The sequence below is a fragment of the Perca fluviatilis genome, chromosome 7 (assembly GCF_010015445.1).
Source record: "Perca fluviatilis chromosome 7, GENO_Pfluv_1.0, whole genome shotgun sequence".
NCBI lineage: Eukaryota > Metazoa > Chordata > Actinopteri > Perciformes > Percidae > Perca > Perca fluviatilis.
This window is the reverse complement of record NC_053118.1, coordinates 21,660,620-21,678,878: the sequence shown is the minus strand read 5'-3', so window position 1 is coordinate 21,678,878 and position 18,259 is coordinate 21,660,620. Positions and strand designations below refer to the sequence as shown.

The 18,259-nt window shown below is 42.1% G+C and overlaps 2 protein-coding genes across 2 annotated transcripts; both read right to left on the bottom strand.

The window, feature by feature from the left end:
* Positions 1 to 20: 20 nt before the first annotated feature.
* znf687a (zinc finger protein 687a) lies at positions 21 to 10,389 on the bottom strand. Its single transcript, XM_039806135.1, has 11 exons — positions 9,919 to 10,389; positions 7,444 to 9,438; positions 4,881 to 5,136; positions 4,559 to 4,746; positions 4,248 to 4,432; positions 3,985 to 4,161; positions 3,654 to 3,816; positions 3,345 to 3,566; positions 3,113 to 3,225; positions 2,679 to 2,772; positions 21 to 2,226 (listed from the first exon to the last, which is right to left on the bottom strand). Exons 2-11 carry the CDS (start codon positions 9,415 to 9,417, stop codon positions 1,585 to 1,587), a joined length of 4,014 nt encoding a protein of 1,337 aa, XP_039662069.1. The 5' UTR covers positions 9,418 to 9,438; positions 9,919 to 10,389; the 3' UTR covers positions 21 to 1,584.
* A 658-nt stretch (positions 10,390 to 11,047) lies between these two features.
* Positions 11,048 to 17,677, bottom strand: LOC120563136 (26S proteasome non-ATPase regulatory subunit 4-like). Its single transcript, XM_039807260.1, has 10 exons — positions 17,548 to 17,677; positions 16,268 to 16,408; positions 16,071 to 16,185; positions 15,699 to 15,785; positions 14,928 to 14,996; positions 14,594 to 14,809; positions 14,280 to 14,388; positions 14,010 to 14,147; positions 11,613 to 11,668; positions 11,048 to 11,525 (listed from the first exon to the last, which is right to left on the bottom strand). The coding sequence occupies exons 1-10, from the start codon at positions 17,571 to 17,573 to the stop codon at positions 11,355 to 11,357; spliced, it is 1,128 nt and encodes a 375-aa protein (XP_039663194.1). The 5' UTR covers positions 17,574 to 17,677; the 3' UTR covers positions 11,048 to 11,354.
* Between the last annotated feature and the right edge of the window lie 582 nt (positions 17,678 to 18,259).

Here is an 18,259-nt window from a genome sequence, read left to right as displayed (position 1 = left end):
CAATGCAAAAACAGAAAAAGTTAAATCGAACAATGTGTTAATTTTTATTGTATGAAAGCATTGGATAATCTCCTGAGAAAGTAAACACAAGCACACCCAGGTCACTAATGACTACAGCACATTAAAAGGGATAGTTCTTTAAAACTCAGTGATGCAGATGCATGGGTAATAAGCTAAGTCTATGGATCCGGTGGTCGGAGATATTTCAGCCAGACATGGCATGAGCAGCACAAAGAGTTAACACACTAAAACATATCACTCTACATCTTTACGGTATCTCTACCGAATCTTCCCCTCTCAGACCTTTTCATATCATCCACAATTTTATACAGAACAATGATCTAAAAATACAGGGTGTTCTTATCTCAGGAAAGCATAAGAATAGACAACCACATACTGATCTTTTGTTTACAGTAATTTCAGAACACAAGGTTAATACAAACACATCCCATAAATCAAAATACATTATTTTACTTCCATCTCTTGCTTATAGAGAAGAAATAAATCAGGTATTCTAATGTAAATACAGTACATTCCACTTAAAAAAAAAGAAAAAAAAAAAGCTATTTAAAACATTCATTTCCGTTTTACCCCATTGACTGCAAATTGTGTACACTTCAGATTATTGCTGACCATTTCCAAAAGCATTGTTTAAGTTTTTTGATTGTAATCCTCATTGGTCCACATTCATATAAACATGCAGGGACGCAGGGCATTTTACTGACACACCCCTATGTGCATAGACTGTAATTATCTCTCCTGTCCATACTGGCCTAATGTATGATGGGGGATAAAATCCACTGTCTTCATTCTGTGCAAAAATATATTCCAAACTTTAAGTTTCAGTAGTCAGAGTTTTAAATTAAAGTAGGTATCTTCCAAAGTTAAGTATTTTTGTGTTAATATCCCGCTATTGCAGCTCAGAAAGGATACACTGTACGTGAAAAGGCAAAAAGATAGGTTACCTCTTTTAAGCAAGACTCACTATACTAAAATGTACAGAAGCCAATGGCTGCATTTATAGGTGGGAATCAATGGCTGGCAATAAACTATACACAAAGTAACTCAGTTATAATATTCTAAACCGCTGCAATGCTTATTTAAAAAATCAACAACAAAAAAAAGGACTTACAGAGAACTACCATTGAATCATCTTCAGTAGGAAGATAATATCAAATTCAAAATGGACATTCCATCGCTGTCTATAGACATTCAATGAAACAGCCATCATAATCACAGTAGGATCACAGTTCTCTACATTCTCTACAGGCACATTGTGTCGACGGAACTACTCACTGACTGGGAACTAGCTCTCATCTTGTTAGTAACATTACTGAACACAGAAATGCAGCATTAGATCCTGAGTTAATCGTATCTCCACCAGTGAAAATCACATTTGATTGTTTCACAACCTATTTCACATGCAAACTCCGTTCTACCACTGTTCTTTGGTTAAATTAGTGCATAGGTGTGCTAACCCACACTTTGATGACAAGGCGACGGGTAAAAAAAAAAATTTAAAAAAAAAAAGGCACTTGCAAATATTCTGTCATCACCTCGGCTCTTCCCCACATATCTGGAGTCTTAGGGAGTTTTTCCGGCGTTCCTTGCGTTGATAAAAGCCATACCGTGAGTTCTGAAGTGCGTAGTCAGATCTGTTGCCTTTTCAAATTGTTTGCCGCACACCCTACATGCAAGTGTGCCCTCCTCTTCCTTCCCCTGAGCTATGGAGGACTGAGAGGAGGGCGATGCTGGTGCAGAACCGTCCAGAGAACTCTTATCGTCATGGTTCCTGCTGTTACCAGGGGAAGGTGCTGGGTGCACGCTGAGGGATTGCTGGTTGTCAGTGGATGCAGCTTTGACTTTGTGGGTGATGAAGCGATGGCGTGACAGGGAGGATTTGGATGTGAAACAGGCACCACACTGTAGACACTGTTGACCACCGCCGCCGCCCTCCGTCCCTCCTCGCCGGTGCTGGCCGATATGATCCAGGAACGTTGCCTGGTCCTCTGTGGTGAAGCCGCAAGGCGCACAGCGGTACCCAGACTCAGGGAGGGAGTAGGTGGCAGGAGCAGTAGAGGACGACCGCAACTTCTTCACTGGACCCACTCCATCTGTGGACTCTTCGTCCTGCTCCATCTTCACGGCCCCTCTCCGTCTCCGGCGAGCCCCAGAACTGCCGTCCTGTTCTGAGGAACTGTCGGCCTCATCTCCGCCTCCCTGTGACTGGAGGAAAGCAAGACACCTGCTGTTAACATCTTAGTAGCCAAGCTTTGCCAGATCATCCACACGCTGCGGAGTGGAGGAGGGTCTGGCTATTCAACACAGCATTCCAGGATGGGAGAAAAACGAGCTCTGGTTAATTGGCATTTCTTTAAACCAATCACAATCGTCATGGGCAGCGCTAAGCTCCGTGCGGAGCCGCTGTAAAATAGTTGTGCGAGAGAAAACTTTGATTCCACAGATAGTCTAGCTAGCTGTCTGGATTTACCCTGCAGAGGTCTGAGGAGCAGTTAACGGTTAAAATTACAACACAAAGAAAGCGGAAGAAAACAGACTTACATGCATCCGGCGGAATTTCCTAAGGCAACGGAGCAATCCCGGAAGTGGAACGTCAAGGATATAGACTAACATCTTAGTAAAAAGGGTTTTCTTTTTGAAGAAGATGAGTGGCTTACCATTAGTGTGTCCTGGCTCAGTGGGTCCATGCTGTGTCTTAGCTGAATATGCCTCTCCAACATCGCTCTGCTGCTGAATGTTTTCTTTCCCTCACTACGCACACACGCACACACACACACACACACACACACACACACGAGGAAACCATATGATGCGGCAAAAAGGAGAATAACTACTTTACTACTTACTTTACGTTATTATAGCTTCTTCTTTTTTTTGCGATAATTAACCTGAACTGGGCAGTCTGGGCTGAATCTTTCCTTTTCACTCATTGTCATTATACTGTTTTTTTTAAACTAAATAAAAACAGTGAGGTCACTACCTGAGTGATTACAACAGAAATCCACTTGATGATAATAGTTTCAACACAAAGTGCCAGCAAAGTCATGTGTGCCATAATCAGGATAGAGGGTGCAGAATGTGGGATACTTACTGGCAGCGAAAGCAACGATTCATGACTTTGTGTTTGTCTCTGCTGTGACGTCTCATACTGGAGGTGGTGGTGAAGGAGCTCTCACACTTGTTACAAGGAAACTTCTTCAGTTTCTAAACAACACAAAAGCATTTGGCTACATCTGTTCATTTATAGCTGTATCTAAAAACGTAATTAATTGAGACAAATTGTACATCTTGGACAGCAGGGGGGGGATGGTGGACTGCCAGACCTTGTTATGTTGTTCAGCCATATGGGTAATGTAGTCTTCCCGGTCTGTGTAGCGTGCATGGCAAGGCGCACACTTCCACACTGAGGGGGTCTTCATCCTCTCTGTCTTCACCGTCTCTTCTTCCTCTCCATCTGAGCTCTCCAGCTTCACTGAAGGCCGTGAACGAGAGGCAGCAGCTGGAGCTGAAGGCAACTCTTTTTTTAATGTGGCAGTCTTATGGGTCTGGGGAACAGGACAAAAGAGACATAATAAGGCTGATTTCTTAACACTAACTGAACTATAGTAGACACTACATAAGCATGCATGTACCTTAAAATGGTCCAGAAGGGAATTCCTTTGAGAAAACAACTTGGTGCACTCAGAGCATTTAAACACATGCACCTTCTGGTTGGTTAAATGGGTGTCAAAGTGGATGTACAGCAGGGTCTTGTTTGTAAAAACTGTGTCACACATGACACATTTATAGATTGACCTGTAAAAGGATAAAAAAAACAAAACTGGGTCAATAACTTGAAAGGAAAACATTTCTTTTCATGAGAAAAATCAGATAGATAGATAGATAGATAGATAGATAGATAGATAGATCGATAGATCGATAGATCGATAGATAGATAGATAGATAGATAGATAGATAGATTACATGGTCTGTCCTTCAGTGAGCGTTGGGTGTTGGGCACTGATGTGGTTCTGTATGCTCGGAGTAGATTTGAAAGCCATGGGACAGGTAGGGCATTTGTGGAACATATCACAATGAGCCTGTTGGATGTGAGACTTCACTGAGTTAAGTCCTCCAAAAACCACCAGGCAGCTGGAACATCTGCGGAGAGACAAGATTGAGTAAAGAGTAAAACATGGGCATATAAATAGTATTTATGTGATGTGGGTATAATAACGATATCGCACCTGTATCCAATGCGGCGTGCAAAGTGTAAACAGGTCTCGTCAAGGTGTGTCTGAAATAGCGGCTGCTTGGCCGTGCCCCCACACTCCGGGCAGACATGCGGTGGGCAGCCTTGGTGGATGCGTTGATGAGCTGCTGCACTGCAGCTGTTGGGCAGGAGCATGGGCGGGGAACACTCTGTGCATGACTGGAGAACAGAAGAAGAAAGGAATGGCCAAAGAAAGGAGTGAAGTAAAGTTAGAGTTCATTTTCATATCATTGGAAAAGAAATGAAATGTCTTGCTCTTCCCCCCCTCACACTTAAGAGACTCACAGAGGTTTGTGCTGGTTTGATTTCTTGGAAATGCTCGGCCACCTCTTCTTTGCTGCTAAACTGAACCTGACACTCAGGACATTTATTACTCAGATACTGCACTGTCTCAGCCTTCTTCTTGGATACTGCTTGATGTGGCTGGGGTGTTGGGTTTGGGGTGGCCTGGGCTAAAAAGGATGAGGACAGTCCTGAAGAGGATGACAAGAGAGATGGAGAGAGCACACCTGAGGAATCAATGAGGAATATACAAAGAGAAAACACAAAGGAATCACATCCAAAACAATTAAACAATGGTGCTGAGCCAGAAACGCTGTTAACCAACCAGTTGCTGTGGGTTCCTGCTGGCCAATCATCTGCTCCACAGGTACAGGTTTCATGACAAGGTGGGAACACTGCATGATCAGGCCTCTCTCCTTGTGCTCTCTGGCGTGTAACAACAGGCTACATTTGTTGTAGAAGGCTAACCGCTTGGCGCAGTGATTACAGGTCACCTCAATCCTCAGCGAGCGCCGATTGTAGTGCCGCGCCAAGCTCTGCTCGAGGGCAAAGGCATCACCGCACTCCAAACAGCGGTAACCCTGCAGTTAATCAGACATTCATCTTCTTAGATACTGACAGCAATATGAAATGAATGCCAAAACAATGCTGTGAGCTTGTCATGATTATGATGACAATTATGATGAATAGCACCAATTAAGCCTAGTTCTGTTAAGAGAAGGAATTTAGCCTGCCAGGAACATTAGCCTATTTGTTACAGTGAAAATGTTTTACCATGACACTGTTGATAATGCAATATCAGACGACTTATACCGCACACATCCTCTTCCTGTATATTTCTCTTTACATTTAATGAAAACCAAGTTATCTTCTATGTTTAGCTTTTCATTATCAGATTTAACTTTAAATCCTGCAAAACAGATTGATCAACCTGATAATCTGTTATGGGTTTGTGACAGGGGTACGTAGTTACAGTTTACACTATTCGGACTGCGTTTATTTTCATTAACGAAAGCGAAATGTCAATCACAATTTGCCAGAGCCCACGGTGACACATTCAAATTAATTGTTTGTTTCAACCAACAATCCAAAAACCCTCAACATTCAGTCAACTATATATTATCACACACACACACAATATATATATAAATAAATAAATAAATAAATGTGTGTGTGATAATATATATATATATATATATATATATATATGTGAGGAAAATAAGTATTTGAACACCCTGCTATTTTGCAAGTTCTCCCACTTAGAAATCATGGAGGGGTCTGAAATTGTCATCGTAGGTGCATGTCCACTGTGAGAGACATAATCTTTAAAAAAAAAAAAATTCCAGAAATCACAATGTATGATTTTTTTAACTATTTATTTGTATGATACAGCTGCAAATAAGTATTTGAACACCTGTCTATCAGCTAGAATTCTGACCCTCAAAGACCTGTTAGTCTGCCTTTAAAATGTCCACCTCCACTCCATTTATTATCCTAAATTAGATGCACCTGTTTGAGGTCGTTAGCTGCATAAAGACACCTGTCCACCCCATACAATCAGTATCAGTAACTACTAACATGGCCAAGACACTAGAGACAAAATTGTACACCTCCACAAGGCTGGAAAGGGCTACGGGGAAATTGCCAAGCAGCTTGGTGAAAAAAGGTCCACTGTTGGAGCAATCATTAGAAAATGGAAGAAGCTAAACATGACTGTCAATCTCCCTCGGACTGGGGCTCCATGCAAGATCTCACCTCGTGGGGTCTCAATGATCCTAAGAAAGGTGAGAAATCAGCCCAGGACTACACGGGAGGAGCTGGTCAATGACCTGAAAAGATCTGGGACCACCGTTTCCAAGGTTACTGTTGGTAATACACTAAGACGTCATGGTTTGAAATCATGCATGGCACGGAAGGTTCCCCTGCTTAAACCAGCACATGTCAAGGCCCGTCTTAAGTTTGCCAATGACCATTTGGATGATCCAGAGGAGTCATGGGAGAACGTCATGTGGTCAGATGAGACCAAAATAGAACTTTTTGGTCATAATTCCACTAACCGTGTTTGGAGGAAGAAGAATGATGAGTACCATCCCAAGAACACCATCCCTACTGTGAAGCATGGGGGTGGTAGCATCATGCTTTGGGGGTGTTTTTCTGCACATGGGACAGGGCGACTGCACTGTATTAAGGAGAGGATGACCGGGGCCATGTATTGCGAGATTTTGGGGAACAACCTCCTTCCCTCAGTTAGAGCATTGAAGAGGGGTCGAGGCTGGGTCTTCCATCATGACAATGACCCGAAGCACAGCCAGGATAACCAAGGAGTGGCTCTGTAAGAAGCATATCAAGGTTCTGGCGTGGTCTAGCCAGTCTCCAGACCAAACCCAATAGAGAATCTTTGGAGGGAGCTCAAACTCCGTGTTTCTCGGCAACAGCCCAGAAAACTGACTGACTGATCTAGAGAAGATCTGTGTGGAGGAGTGGGCCAAAATCCCTCCTGCAGTGTGTGCAAACCTGGTGGAAAACTACAGGAAACGTTTGACCTCTGTAATTGCAAACAAAGGCTACTGTACCAAATATTAACATTGATTTTCTCAGGTGTTCAAATACTTATTTGCAGCTGTATCATACAAATAAATAGGTAAAAAAATCATACATTGTGATTTCTGGATTTTTTTTTTTTTTTTAGATTATGTCTCTGGACATGCACCTACGATGACAATTTCAGACCCCTCCATGATTTCTAAGTGGGAGAACTTGCAAAATAGCAGGGTGTTCAAATACTTATTTTCCTCAGAATATATATATATATATATATATATATATATAAATAAATAAATAAAAAGAATCTATGGATTGCGTCACCCCTGTACACAATGACAGCTTACCTGAGCAGGTAGAGGAAGGCCCCACTCTGCAGGAAGCGGTGAGCTCAGATCTGGTTTATAACAGGGCAGCAGGTTCTTGTTGTTGAGGATCTTGTTGAAAGCTTCTACCAGGTTGGTCTGAGTCTTGGATATGATTGCCCCAGTGCTGTTAACTATAGAGGCTGGTTTGCTGCCACTTTGAGGTGTGAGCAGAGGTGAAGGTGCAGGAAGTGCCATCCCACTGTTCACAGTTTTCTGACCCAGGCTGCGAGGGTTGATCCCACCCGTGCTGACTCTGGGAGTGGACACAGAGATGGAAGGCAGGGCTGCTGCTTTGGTGATGCTTACAGCTGTTGGGGAAACTTTAGGCTTGGTGTCCACTGCGGTTTTGTCTTTGACCATACTGGCACCTTCCAGCGTTGCGGCACAGGCAACTTGGAGCATTGTCATTGCAGGCAACTGAGACTGCTGTGATAACTCCCTCCTGGATCTTGTGTTATGAAGTTCTGGTGAAGGTTTTGAACTATTTACACCCTTGGTAGTAGCTTTCCCACTTCTTTTAGCTGCAACACCAGTCACAGTCCTTGTGATGCCGCCTTTAGGCATTTTGATTTTAACTTTGAGAGGACGCAATGGAGATAAAGCCGTCTCTGCAGCACTAGCAGACCCAGGATCCTTAGCGGCAGCGCCACAGCTCTCCTCATTCAAATTTTCTCCATCTCCAGACACCTTTACACTCAGCTCCTCAGTGCCACCTGGCCTTTCCTCTTCTCTGGGTTCACTTTCCATGAGCTCCTCTTGGGGATGGACGTCCTTGATGTTCGCTGCTGTTTGGGCAGAATTAGGGCTGCTGCTTCTCTTGGGGACTATAAGACCTGTCTCACTGGGCGGTGGGCTCTCAGGCGAGTCCCTTTCATCGATCACATGCTCTGGATATTTCTCCTCTTGGACTGATGCAGAGCCCCTACTGAGAGAGGGGAGGCAGCCCTGGGGGGTCTGTGGATGAGGAGCTGTGGAGGGAGAACTGGGGGTGGTAGGTCGCCTCTCCCCCTCACATCTGGGTTTAGGTTTTGCAGGTGCCAGAGAAGGCAGACGAGGAGGATGAGAAACAAGACAGGAAGTGGTTTCAGGAGACCCAAGCACTTCAGACCGTAGTTTTGCTCTGTGTTTAAATTTGGGAGGGGAGGACATTATAGGTTCTGGGCTCTCCTGGATCACCAGTGGACTTCCTAAGTCTGGTTCTGAGTCATCTTCATCTGAGTGCATAACATGCTTAATTCCAGCCTGAATACTCCCATTTTTTGGTAAAGGGGAGGGTGATGGATTACTGAGGAGACAAGTTTCCTTCTTCTGGGGGGAGTGAGAAAGGTGAGGGCTGACTGATTGTAGGGAGGGAGGAGTTGAGGAGTTGTGACCAGCACTAGTCAAAGATTGGAGGTAGAGGGGGGGCTTCAAACTGTTCATGACATCAGTTGTGTGCTGGACCGATCCCACCTCAGCTCCTTTATCGCTTTCACCCTTATTAGCCTTCAGTGTGGACCTCAATGGGGAACGAGGGTGCCATGGCTCTGTGTTGGACTGTCCCTGATCCCCGGGGACAGATCCCTCAAAGCCATTAGAAATCTGGGGCTCCACAGGGGCATCAGCAGGCATTTTGAGACCAAGCTGTGAGGTGAAGTCACCCACCTTGACCTGAACACTTAAGCCACTGCCTGAGGGATCGTCTGTTTTATCCATTACAGACTTCTCGTCCTCTTCAAAAGACTCAGACCGCACTGTGTTCTTCACAATAACACTGACCACAGGAGGGTCACCATGTGAGGCAGGAGGGCAGGGAAAGCACGAAGGAGACTCGCTCTCTCGCTCATCTGCATTGGTCCCCACCTCATCCCGTTCCTCCTCTGGACTTGATTGAATGGCCTCTTTGGCATCAATATCAGGAATGTCAAAAGCTGCCAGCAGATCATCAAAGTCTGGGGTCTTCATGTCCCCCATTGCCAGCACAAGGCTCGAAACCTATTGGGGCAACACACGAGTCACAAAAGTTAATGTAATCACTATACGTTCACACAGCTGAACTACGTTACGAAAGATACTTTTATGTCTGATTGAAATCAAAAACGTGACAGCTGGTCTCACAACAGGGTCGAGTGTTTCGTTTACGTTAAAATTGTTACATTATTCTGCTCCAGACTTAAACGTTACTGGTTAGAAATAAGCAGATCTAACATAGACAGCATATAAAGAACTCTAGCATGCCCAAATTAACTGTCACGTTGCAACAAGTGGGTCCTTCTGCTAACAGCTAGCTAAACTTTAGCATTCAACAGCTAGCTAGCTGGCCGTGCTAACGTCAACCGGTCAACTTTTCCAACGTAGTCAAAAACTATAATTAGCTAGATCAGTGTAACACTCAGCTAATGCAGTCCAAACATACTATGTTGAACGCGTGTTATGCTTACATTAGCTCACGCTTGTATTTAATATTTGAACTACCTGCTAGTTTAGCGAAGTTGGTTCCTGACTTTCCCCTCGGACGCATACGTTCCTCGTCACCAAGTCGCGCGACTTCCCAACAGCCTCAATTATTATTATTATTATTTTTTTAACATCTGTTGTTCACAAAATTAAAGAGTGTCATACAAACGTATTCGTAAATGTTACCCTTTCAAACACCATCTCAGAAAATACTTTTCTAATACGAACTACGACTTATACAAGCAAGACCAGCTCTGCGTCCACCACCATCTCTAGCTACATCAGAGGGGGCACCGAGACAAGACGACGGATGCTTTTTTTCTGCTGGGTATCCTGCTAGCCGGCGTAGGCGTCGGACTGTGAGCTGGATTGCCTCTGTCCCTGCGTCGGTTTCTAGCGGGATGTCGAGAGCTTTGGTGTCCTGTCGCCGAGACTTACAGGATACCGCAGTGCCGTGACTTCTGGCCGGCTGTTTTCTGTGCCGATCTGACGGTCACATTCTGCTTATGATGAATCATGCACAACTTGAAGGAGCTGATGGAGTAACATTTCCCTGCAGTTGTAGCTTTTTTGAATGTGACAAATAAAATTGATTGATTTATTCTTTCTACAATGATCTTTACAATCTGTGACTATTTGTTTTGACATTGTGAATCTAAACATTAGTACTTGCTAACAAACGGTTTTCATAAAATATGACTTTTCTGGTTTCACATATTACATTAAAATGCAAATAATTATAATTCTTAATGTAAGTATTCTGCAAGAAAAGTATTCATAAAAAACATCCTTCACATTTGTCAGACTGTTCGCCTTTTGTTTGTTACATTAAGAAATATATGGTGCTATTTTAATTCTCATAAGAACGGTAAATTGTTATAAGCCAAATGCTTTGTCAACAAGTTTGTCTCTCCCCTAGGCTTAGTTCACACATTATAAATCTTGTAATTCTGTTTTGTTCAATAAAGAACACCCATCATAATCATATCCCCATCTTGCAACTTAAATACATGTTTAACTGGGTGCTACTGTAGCTGTGTAATACCAATAATGTTTGTACATTTCAATGCAACATCCATTGATATTTTGGTAATCTGTAAATTAAATGTTGCAGCTAATGCAACTGTAAATAAGTTTCAAGCTCAGATGAAGTACCACCTTGTATTCTGTAAATTTATTGAGGAAATCTGCCCAGGTTACTGAGTAGTCGTATTACAAAAGATTCAAAAAAGCACATCTGTGTGACACACACAAAAAATTAAATCAGAATAGGCCCTAACAAAGTTGAAAAACAAGGCAAAAGTTGTTTACAGTTTACACAGCTACATAAACAAAAGATGAATAAAACAGTTCCTGTATGGAGGAGAGTAATAACATTACTGTGGATAACACATGCGGTGAAATTCTCAGGTCTTTTTTTATTTATCATATATTAAGTTTCTCTCTTTGGGCGTTCATTTCTTTTTCTCCTCATCCTTCTTGGTGTCGGATTTAGAGCCCGTCTGGGAAGCTAGAGACCCCATGGCGTTACGGATGGCCTCGTTGTTGGGGTCGACTCCAGGAAGGTTTTCCAGGACGCTCTGAAGGAACTCCGGATCCTGCATAACATCGTAGTCCTCTTCATCCTGCACACAGAAAATGACATATTGTTACCTCGCACTTTTCAATCTGATGAAAAAGACAAATGAGAACTAATAAAGGCTTGTGCTTACTTTGGCCTTACTGGAGTCCATGTCAGTTCCTGTGTCCATGTCTTCAGCACCAAACTCTGAAGGAAAAATGGAACGGAAATGGTTGAGTAGGAAAAAATGGGGTCTACAGACAATAGTGGTCAGTTTTAACCTAGGCTATCTGATGTGCTTCTGTGCAAAAAACACATGGACACTTTGAACTGCATCTAATAGCCATATCTAATTGCGAAAAGTATTGCATAATAAGGTTTGCTATCTTAAGTAACAAGAGCAATACCATGCTTGTACTCTCATGTCAAATTCAGTGCACATAAAATACTCTGTAAATATGGACCGCAGACAAGTAAAAACTGCTATTGCCAACTGTAAAGTCATTAATCACAAGCAGGATATGTTGGAATGTTTTCGAGACTCCAAAGACTCCACCTGGGATAAGTAATTGTATTAGAGTGCCAATACAAAAAAATAGCCCTAATGTCAGCATCTCCAGGTAACCATTATCCAAATTGGCAGCTAGATATATGCACTTCTACAATCAATCATACCTACAGTAATAAAAGGAAAATATACTCTATATTCTGGAGTTTGTCCGTGGCTTACTTTAAATTCAAGAAAATAAATAATACAAGTAAAATACAGTGCCTTGCGAAAGTATTCGGCCCCCTTGAACTTTTCGACCTTTTGCCACATTTCAGGCCTCAAACATAAAGATATAAAACTGTAATTTTTTGTGAAGAATCAACAACAAGTGGGACACAATCATGAAGTGGAACGAAATTTATTGGATATTTCAAACCTTTTAAACAAATAAAAAACTGAAATATTGGGTGCAAAATTATTCAGCCCCCTTAAGTTAATACTTTGTAGCGCCACCTTTTGCTGCGCATTACAGCTGTAAGTCGCTTGGGGTATGTCTCTATCAGTTTTGCACATCGAGAGACTGACATTTTTGCCCATTCCTCCTTGCAAAACAGCTCAAGTTCAGTGAGGTTGGATGGAGAGCGTTTGTGAACAGCAGTTTTCAGTTCTTTCCAAAGATTCTCGATTGGATTCAGGTCTGGACTTTGACTTGGCCATTCTAACACCTGGATATGTTTATTTGTGAACCATTCCATTGTAGATTTTGCTTTATGTTTTGGATCATTGTCTTGTTGGAAGACAAATCTCCGTCCCAGTCTCAGGTCTTTTGCAGACTCCATCAGGTTTTCTTCCAGAATGGTCCTGTATTTGGCTCCATCCATCTTCCCATCAATTTTAACCATCTTCCCTGTCCCTGCTGAAGAAAAGCAGGCCCAAACCATGATGCTGCCACCACCATGTTTGACAGTGGGGATGGTGTGTTCAGGGTGATGAGCTGTGTTGCTTTTACGCCAAACATAACGTTTTGCATTGTTGCCAAAAGTTCGATTTTGGTTTCATCTGACCACAGCACCTTCTTCCACATGTTTGGTGTGTCTCCCAGGTGGCTTTTGGCAAACTTTAAACGACACTTTTTATGGATATCTTTAAGAAATGGCTTTCTTCTTGCCACTCTTCCATAAAGGCCAGATTTGTGCAGTATACGACTGATTGTTGTCCTATGGACAGAGTAGCCCACCTCAGCTGTAGATCTCTGCAGTTCATCCAGAGTGATCATGGGCCTCTTGGCTGCATCTCTGATCAGTCTTCTCATTGTATAAGCTGAAAGTTTAGAGGGACGGCGGGGTCTGTAGATTTGCAGTGGTCTGATACTCCTTCCATTTCAATATTATCGCTTGCACAGTGCTCCTTGGGATGTTTAAAGCTTGGGAAATCTTTTTTGTTTGTATCCCCGGCTTTAAACTTCTTCCACAACAGTATCTCGGACCTGCCTGGTGTGTTCCTTGTTCTTCATGATGCTCTCTGCACTTTACACGGACCTCTGAGACTATCACAGAGCAGGTGCATTTATACGGAGACTTGATTACACACAGCTGGATTCTATTTATCATCATTAGTCATTTAGGTCAACATTGGATCATTCAGAGATCCTCACTGAACTTCTGGAGAGAGTTTGCTGCACTGAAAGTAAAGGGGCTGAATAATTTTGCACGCCCACTTTTTCAGTTTTTTATTTGTTAAAAAAGTTTGAAATAGCCAATGAATTTCATTCCACTTCATAATTGGGACCCACTTGTTGTTGATTCTTCACAAAAAATTACAGTTTTATATCTTTATGTTTGAGGCCTGAAATGTGGCAAAAGGTCGAAACGTTCAAGGGGGCCGAATACTTTCGCAAGGCACTGTACATACAAGACACCCACCAACCACACAAACTGGTTCTTCTGCTTCCTCTAACATGCCTTGAACATAATTGTATAATGTTGCTGTGATGCATACTGAATATCAGCTTCTCCTGGCAAGGGAAATTCAGAAAATTAAAATCCATGTTCGTTTAACCTGCTCCTTCTCCCTGCATGGACATCTGCAGAGCATAGACAATCTGTTCATCCTCTGTCATGCGGCTGAAGTCTGGTAGAGCAGGTGTGGATGAGTCCGTATGGGGAACAGACATTTTCAACAAGGCATCCTCAGACTCTGCAACAGAAAGAGAGAAAAACACACTGTGTGAACACACTCACATTGGGAGCTATAAACCCTCTACTGAAGGAAGTTGGGGCATAAGTTGGCATCTATAATAGCAAATCAAGTTGTTGGAAATTTTCCCACCATCTGCAACAGGAGAGGAAATGCCAGCTTCAGTAGCTGATGCGACAGTGGCTCTGCGCGCTTCATCCTCCTGTCGTTGTCTCTGCTCCTCCATAGATACCCTTAGAGCCTAGAGAGAAGAAAGGAAGAAAACAATCTCATAAAACAAATTTTTTAAATGTGGTAGTTGAAAGTAGTTGTGAAGAAAACAGCAATATGGATGAATAATCCAGAGGATTTTAGTGGCAAAAGACAAGAAAAGTTGTGGTGAATGAACTATACAAATGACACACACTACAGTGACCTGTTGTAGTGTATTTCCCCTGCTCTCTTACCAAGGCCAGCTCTGGGTCTGCGCTGGGATCCACTCCAAACTCAAAGTCACCAGCACCCAGGCCCAAAACTGCACCTCCCTCTCCAGCCAGGATGGGTGAGGACAGCAGGGCATCAGCCAGACTAGGGCCTGGAGGAACTGTGACCAGGTGGGAGCCTGCTCCCTCTTTGCCATTCAGTGTGTTGATGAAGGCAGTCAGCTTCTCTGTGTTCATCTCCTGCGGGGTTGAGAAAGAACGAGGGTAAGCACGTGGACCAGATAACAGCTTAGAGAGGGCAAAAATACACACAACAGCACATCAGGTTTTTTTAAGATGTTGAGTGATGGAAAAATACCTCCTCTCCAAAGTTTATGACATCCACATTGACCTTTTCCTTCTTTAGACGCTTTGCCATTTTGACCATCTACGAGAAAATAAAAATACTTCAGTGACACAAACACATACATGCAATCACGCTTTATCAGGGGCCTGTAATGAAAAAGGATTACTACAGAAACTAAGCTAGATAACATCTAGAACAGCTCTTTTTACATCACTCCATGTCCATGCTTTACACAGCAATGTTATCCAGATAACGTAATCCTCCTTTGTGAGGGAGGCCTGTAATGTAATGTCCCCGTGGTGATTATTAAAAGTATGTCTTCTTCTTCTTCTTCTCCTCTGCTGTGTGCACATTTCCACTGATAATGTAATGGCACAATTTGCAGAAAGAAAATACTAGTAGTAAGTGGTGTTTAACTTCTTCAAAGATACTTTTTACGTTTGCTGTTGAGTTTAACTCTTTAAATAACCCAGGGAGACTTGTGTTACTCTACATGTATGGCTTAGTCAGTCAATTCTTTAGATAAACAAAGTGTGAATAATTATGTGTTAATATCACTTGGTGTATACAGATAGTGTTCAAATTGCACTAAGTAAGAGTGTGGTGACCAGGACGCTTTTCCAAGAAGATGTTTACCATCCCATCCAAAGAGGTCTGATATTGTTGAAAGTCTACTTCCCTGGTTATTAATATAAAAATGTCCCAAATCTAGTATTTGGTGGGTAATACATAACCATGTATATATTAGCAAAACACATTGAATTATGTTAGAGGTAAGCTCACTTCTTTTTCATTGTCCTCCACTGGGCTGCCAACAAATGCAATGATGCGCATTTTGTGGTTTTTGCCCTGCCTGTGCTTCAGCGCCAACTACAAAGAGAAACATGAATGAAAATAAAAGAAACCTTATGAGCTGACAAAAATGCATTCATGTGACATAAAAAAACACAACTGATCTTTTCACAACAGGCATTTTGGCATGTATAGCAAGAAAAGCACAGCTGTGATTGAGGATGGCTTCATTACATATAGGCAAGTCCGTTCTTTAACTGACCTCTCCATACGTCTTAATGTTCCTAAAATTTACTTCACACTTTTTTCCAGCTCTTCTGTTGTAGGAGAAGACTCACTGTGTAATGAAAGTCACAAACTCACATGTGCCACCCTGATGCCGGTGCAGAAGCTGATGTTTCCCCGAGGCTGCACAGCATGCAGCTTGGACAGTATCCTGCCTGTGTCTGGAGTCAGTGTGGTCAGCACCTCACAGTTGCTGCACAGGGACATAGCACTTGTGTTATTATATGGACATATTTTGAATGTCTGTACACTCATTCAAACACACTGCCTCTTACTTTGCCATGGTGATGAGGCCCACGTTGTTTTCAGGGTTAGTGCGGGTCTTGGAGTGACAAACAATATTAACTGCATCCTGCTGAGCTTGAAGCCTGGTGGGCAGAAAGTCTCCATTGCGCATGTACTCACTATTGTCCACACTAAGAAAAACAGCAGCATAAGGAATGTATGAAATGTAAATTACATTGATTGGACAAATGTTGGTATGTTGATAGTATGACAATATGTATGTGCAACTCTAATAAGAACAACATATAACCTCTTTATATACAGTCTTGTGTATAACATGTAGACACTGAAACAATTAGTTAATTAATCAATTAGTTGATCGACAGAGAATACAGTTTTTATAAAAGTAATTGATCAAGCAGAAATGCTAAACACTTCAAACATTCAGCTTCTCAACAGTGAGGATTTGCTGCTTTATGTCTATATTTTAATGTCTTGGACTGTTGGTTGGACAAAACAAGCAATATGAACACGTTGCTTTGGGAAAATGTGATACGCATTTATCACTAATTTCTGACATTTAATAAACAAAATGATTAATGAAAAAACTATCAATATATAACACAATGAAAATTATTGTTGCAGCCCCAGTGAATACAATAACTTGAACATATACAATTTAATGCATGTAGCTAATATCCCTGCAATAACGTTACTACTGCTAACGTTACCTATGAAAAACTGTACATTGTTTTAAGAAACAGAAGGTTGTTTAATGTTATGTTTTCCCTCTGAATGCATCCAAAATTAAGAGACAGCCAGACAGTCTATTTGTGATAACTAAATAACATGTTAGCTTGGTTGGTCAAATACAGACAACAATAGATCCCACTTAGTTGCATGTTTTGAAAATGACAGTAGCTAGGTTTTAGTTTTGTTAGCTAGCTATTGCTAACGCGATAAACAAAGTTTTTTGCAACGTGAGGCGCACTTTGGACTTTACAGTTGACGTCTATACACATAAGATACCAACACTGCATTGGCTAGCGTCAGTAAACATATAGCTGACTTGTTAAATATCTATAAAGTGACTAAAAAGCCGTTTGTTAGCGATGGGCTAGAAGCTCCTGCTGGCTAACGTTAGCTAACGTTAGGTTATGGAGTGACTCAGGCTTGAGCATCTTAAATCCCAAACAAAACAAATAAACCTGCTCAAAAGTTTCAGGCAAACGACGTCAAAAGAAGCATATTCGTTTATCAAATAATAGTTTATTTTGAAAAAGGTTAGCCTGTTCAGTTTTTAACTTTAAACATATTTATAATTCCTTACCAGACCATGGTACTTTCAAGCCCCATCTTGATGTCGGTGATTTACGACGTCATCGCAAGGGTTTATGGGTAATGGTGTTTTTTAATGAAAAAAAACGGGGTGAAATGTCTTGATAAAATGTTAGGGTGATTAATAACAATTTCAATGTACAATACCCTCCAAAAGTTTGGTTGAATCCATGCTCAAGTATAACAGCTAGGCTATGCAAAATCTCAAAAGGCCAAGGGCAAAAATGTAAGGGGGTAGGCTACTTCTTTAAGCACTGGGGTGTGTGCATGCAACATGGCAAGAACTGCCAACAAAGCAGATATTTAAAGACGTGTATGTTACAAACAAAAGACACGTGAATTCAGGCGTACACACTACACAGTGCTAGCACAGGTGTGCACATTTGATGTGTCTATCTGAAAAAAACTTCCTTCCTGAAGGGAATTTCTGGAAAAGGTGGAGGCCCGAAAGCCAGGAAAGATCTGACTCCAGTTGATTTGTCTGCCCAAATTCCTGCATGTCTCTTTGTGAGACTTATTGATACCAGAACTCAAAGATCAATGCAGAGACGATATGTTAAAGTTAAGCAATTTACTAGTCCACCAGTTTAAGTTCTACAAACACGTATGTGGGTTCACAAATGACACAAGTTTCCCTAGTTTCAGACACGAGTGTACGGAGCTCGGTTCAACAAAGCCAAGTTTGTGAACCCCGAGTCTAACTG

Coding starts and splice junctions, on each gene's coding strand:
- LOC120563136 (XM_039807260.1), bottom strand. CDS start 17,573: ATGGGGCTTGAAAGTACCATGGTCTG. Junction 14,389..14,593: donor CAGACCCAGAGCTGGCCTTG/GTAAGAGAGCAG, acceptor TCTTCTCTCTAG/GCTCTAAGGGTATCTATGGA. Junction 14,148..14,279: donor TTCCTCTCCTGTTGCAGATG/GTGGGAAAATTT, acceptor TTTCTGTTGCAG/AGTCTGAGGATGCCTTGTTG.
- znf687a (XM_039806135.1), bottom strand. CDS start 9,417: ATGGGGGACATGAAGACCCCAGACTTTGATGATCTGCTGGCAGCTTTT. Junction 3,817..3,984: donor CTCACTGAAGGACAGACCAT/GTAATCTATCTA, acceptor ATCCTTTTACAG/GTCAATCTATAAATGTGTCA. Junction 2,773..3,112: donor AATCGTTGCTTTCGCTGCCA/GTAAGTATCCCA, acceptor GTGTGTGCGTAG/TGAGGGAAAGAAAACATTCA.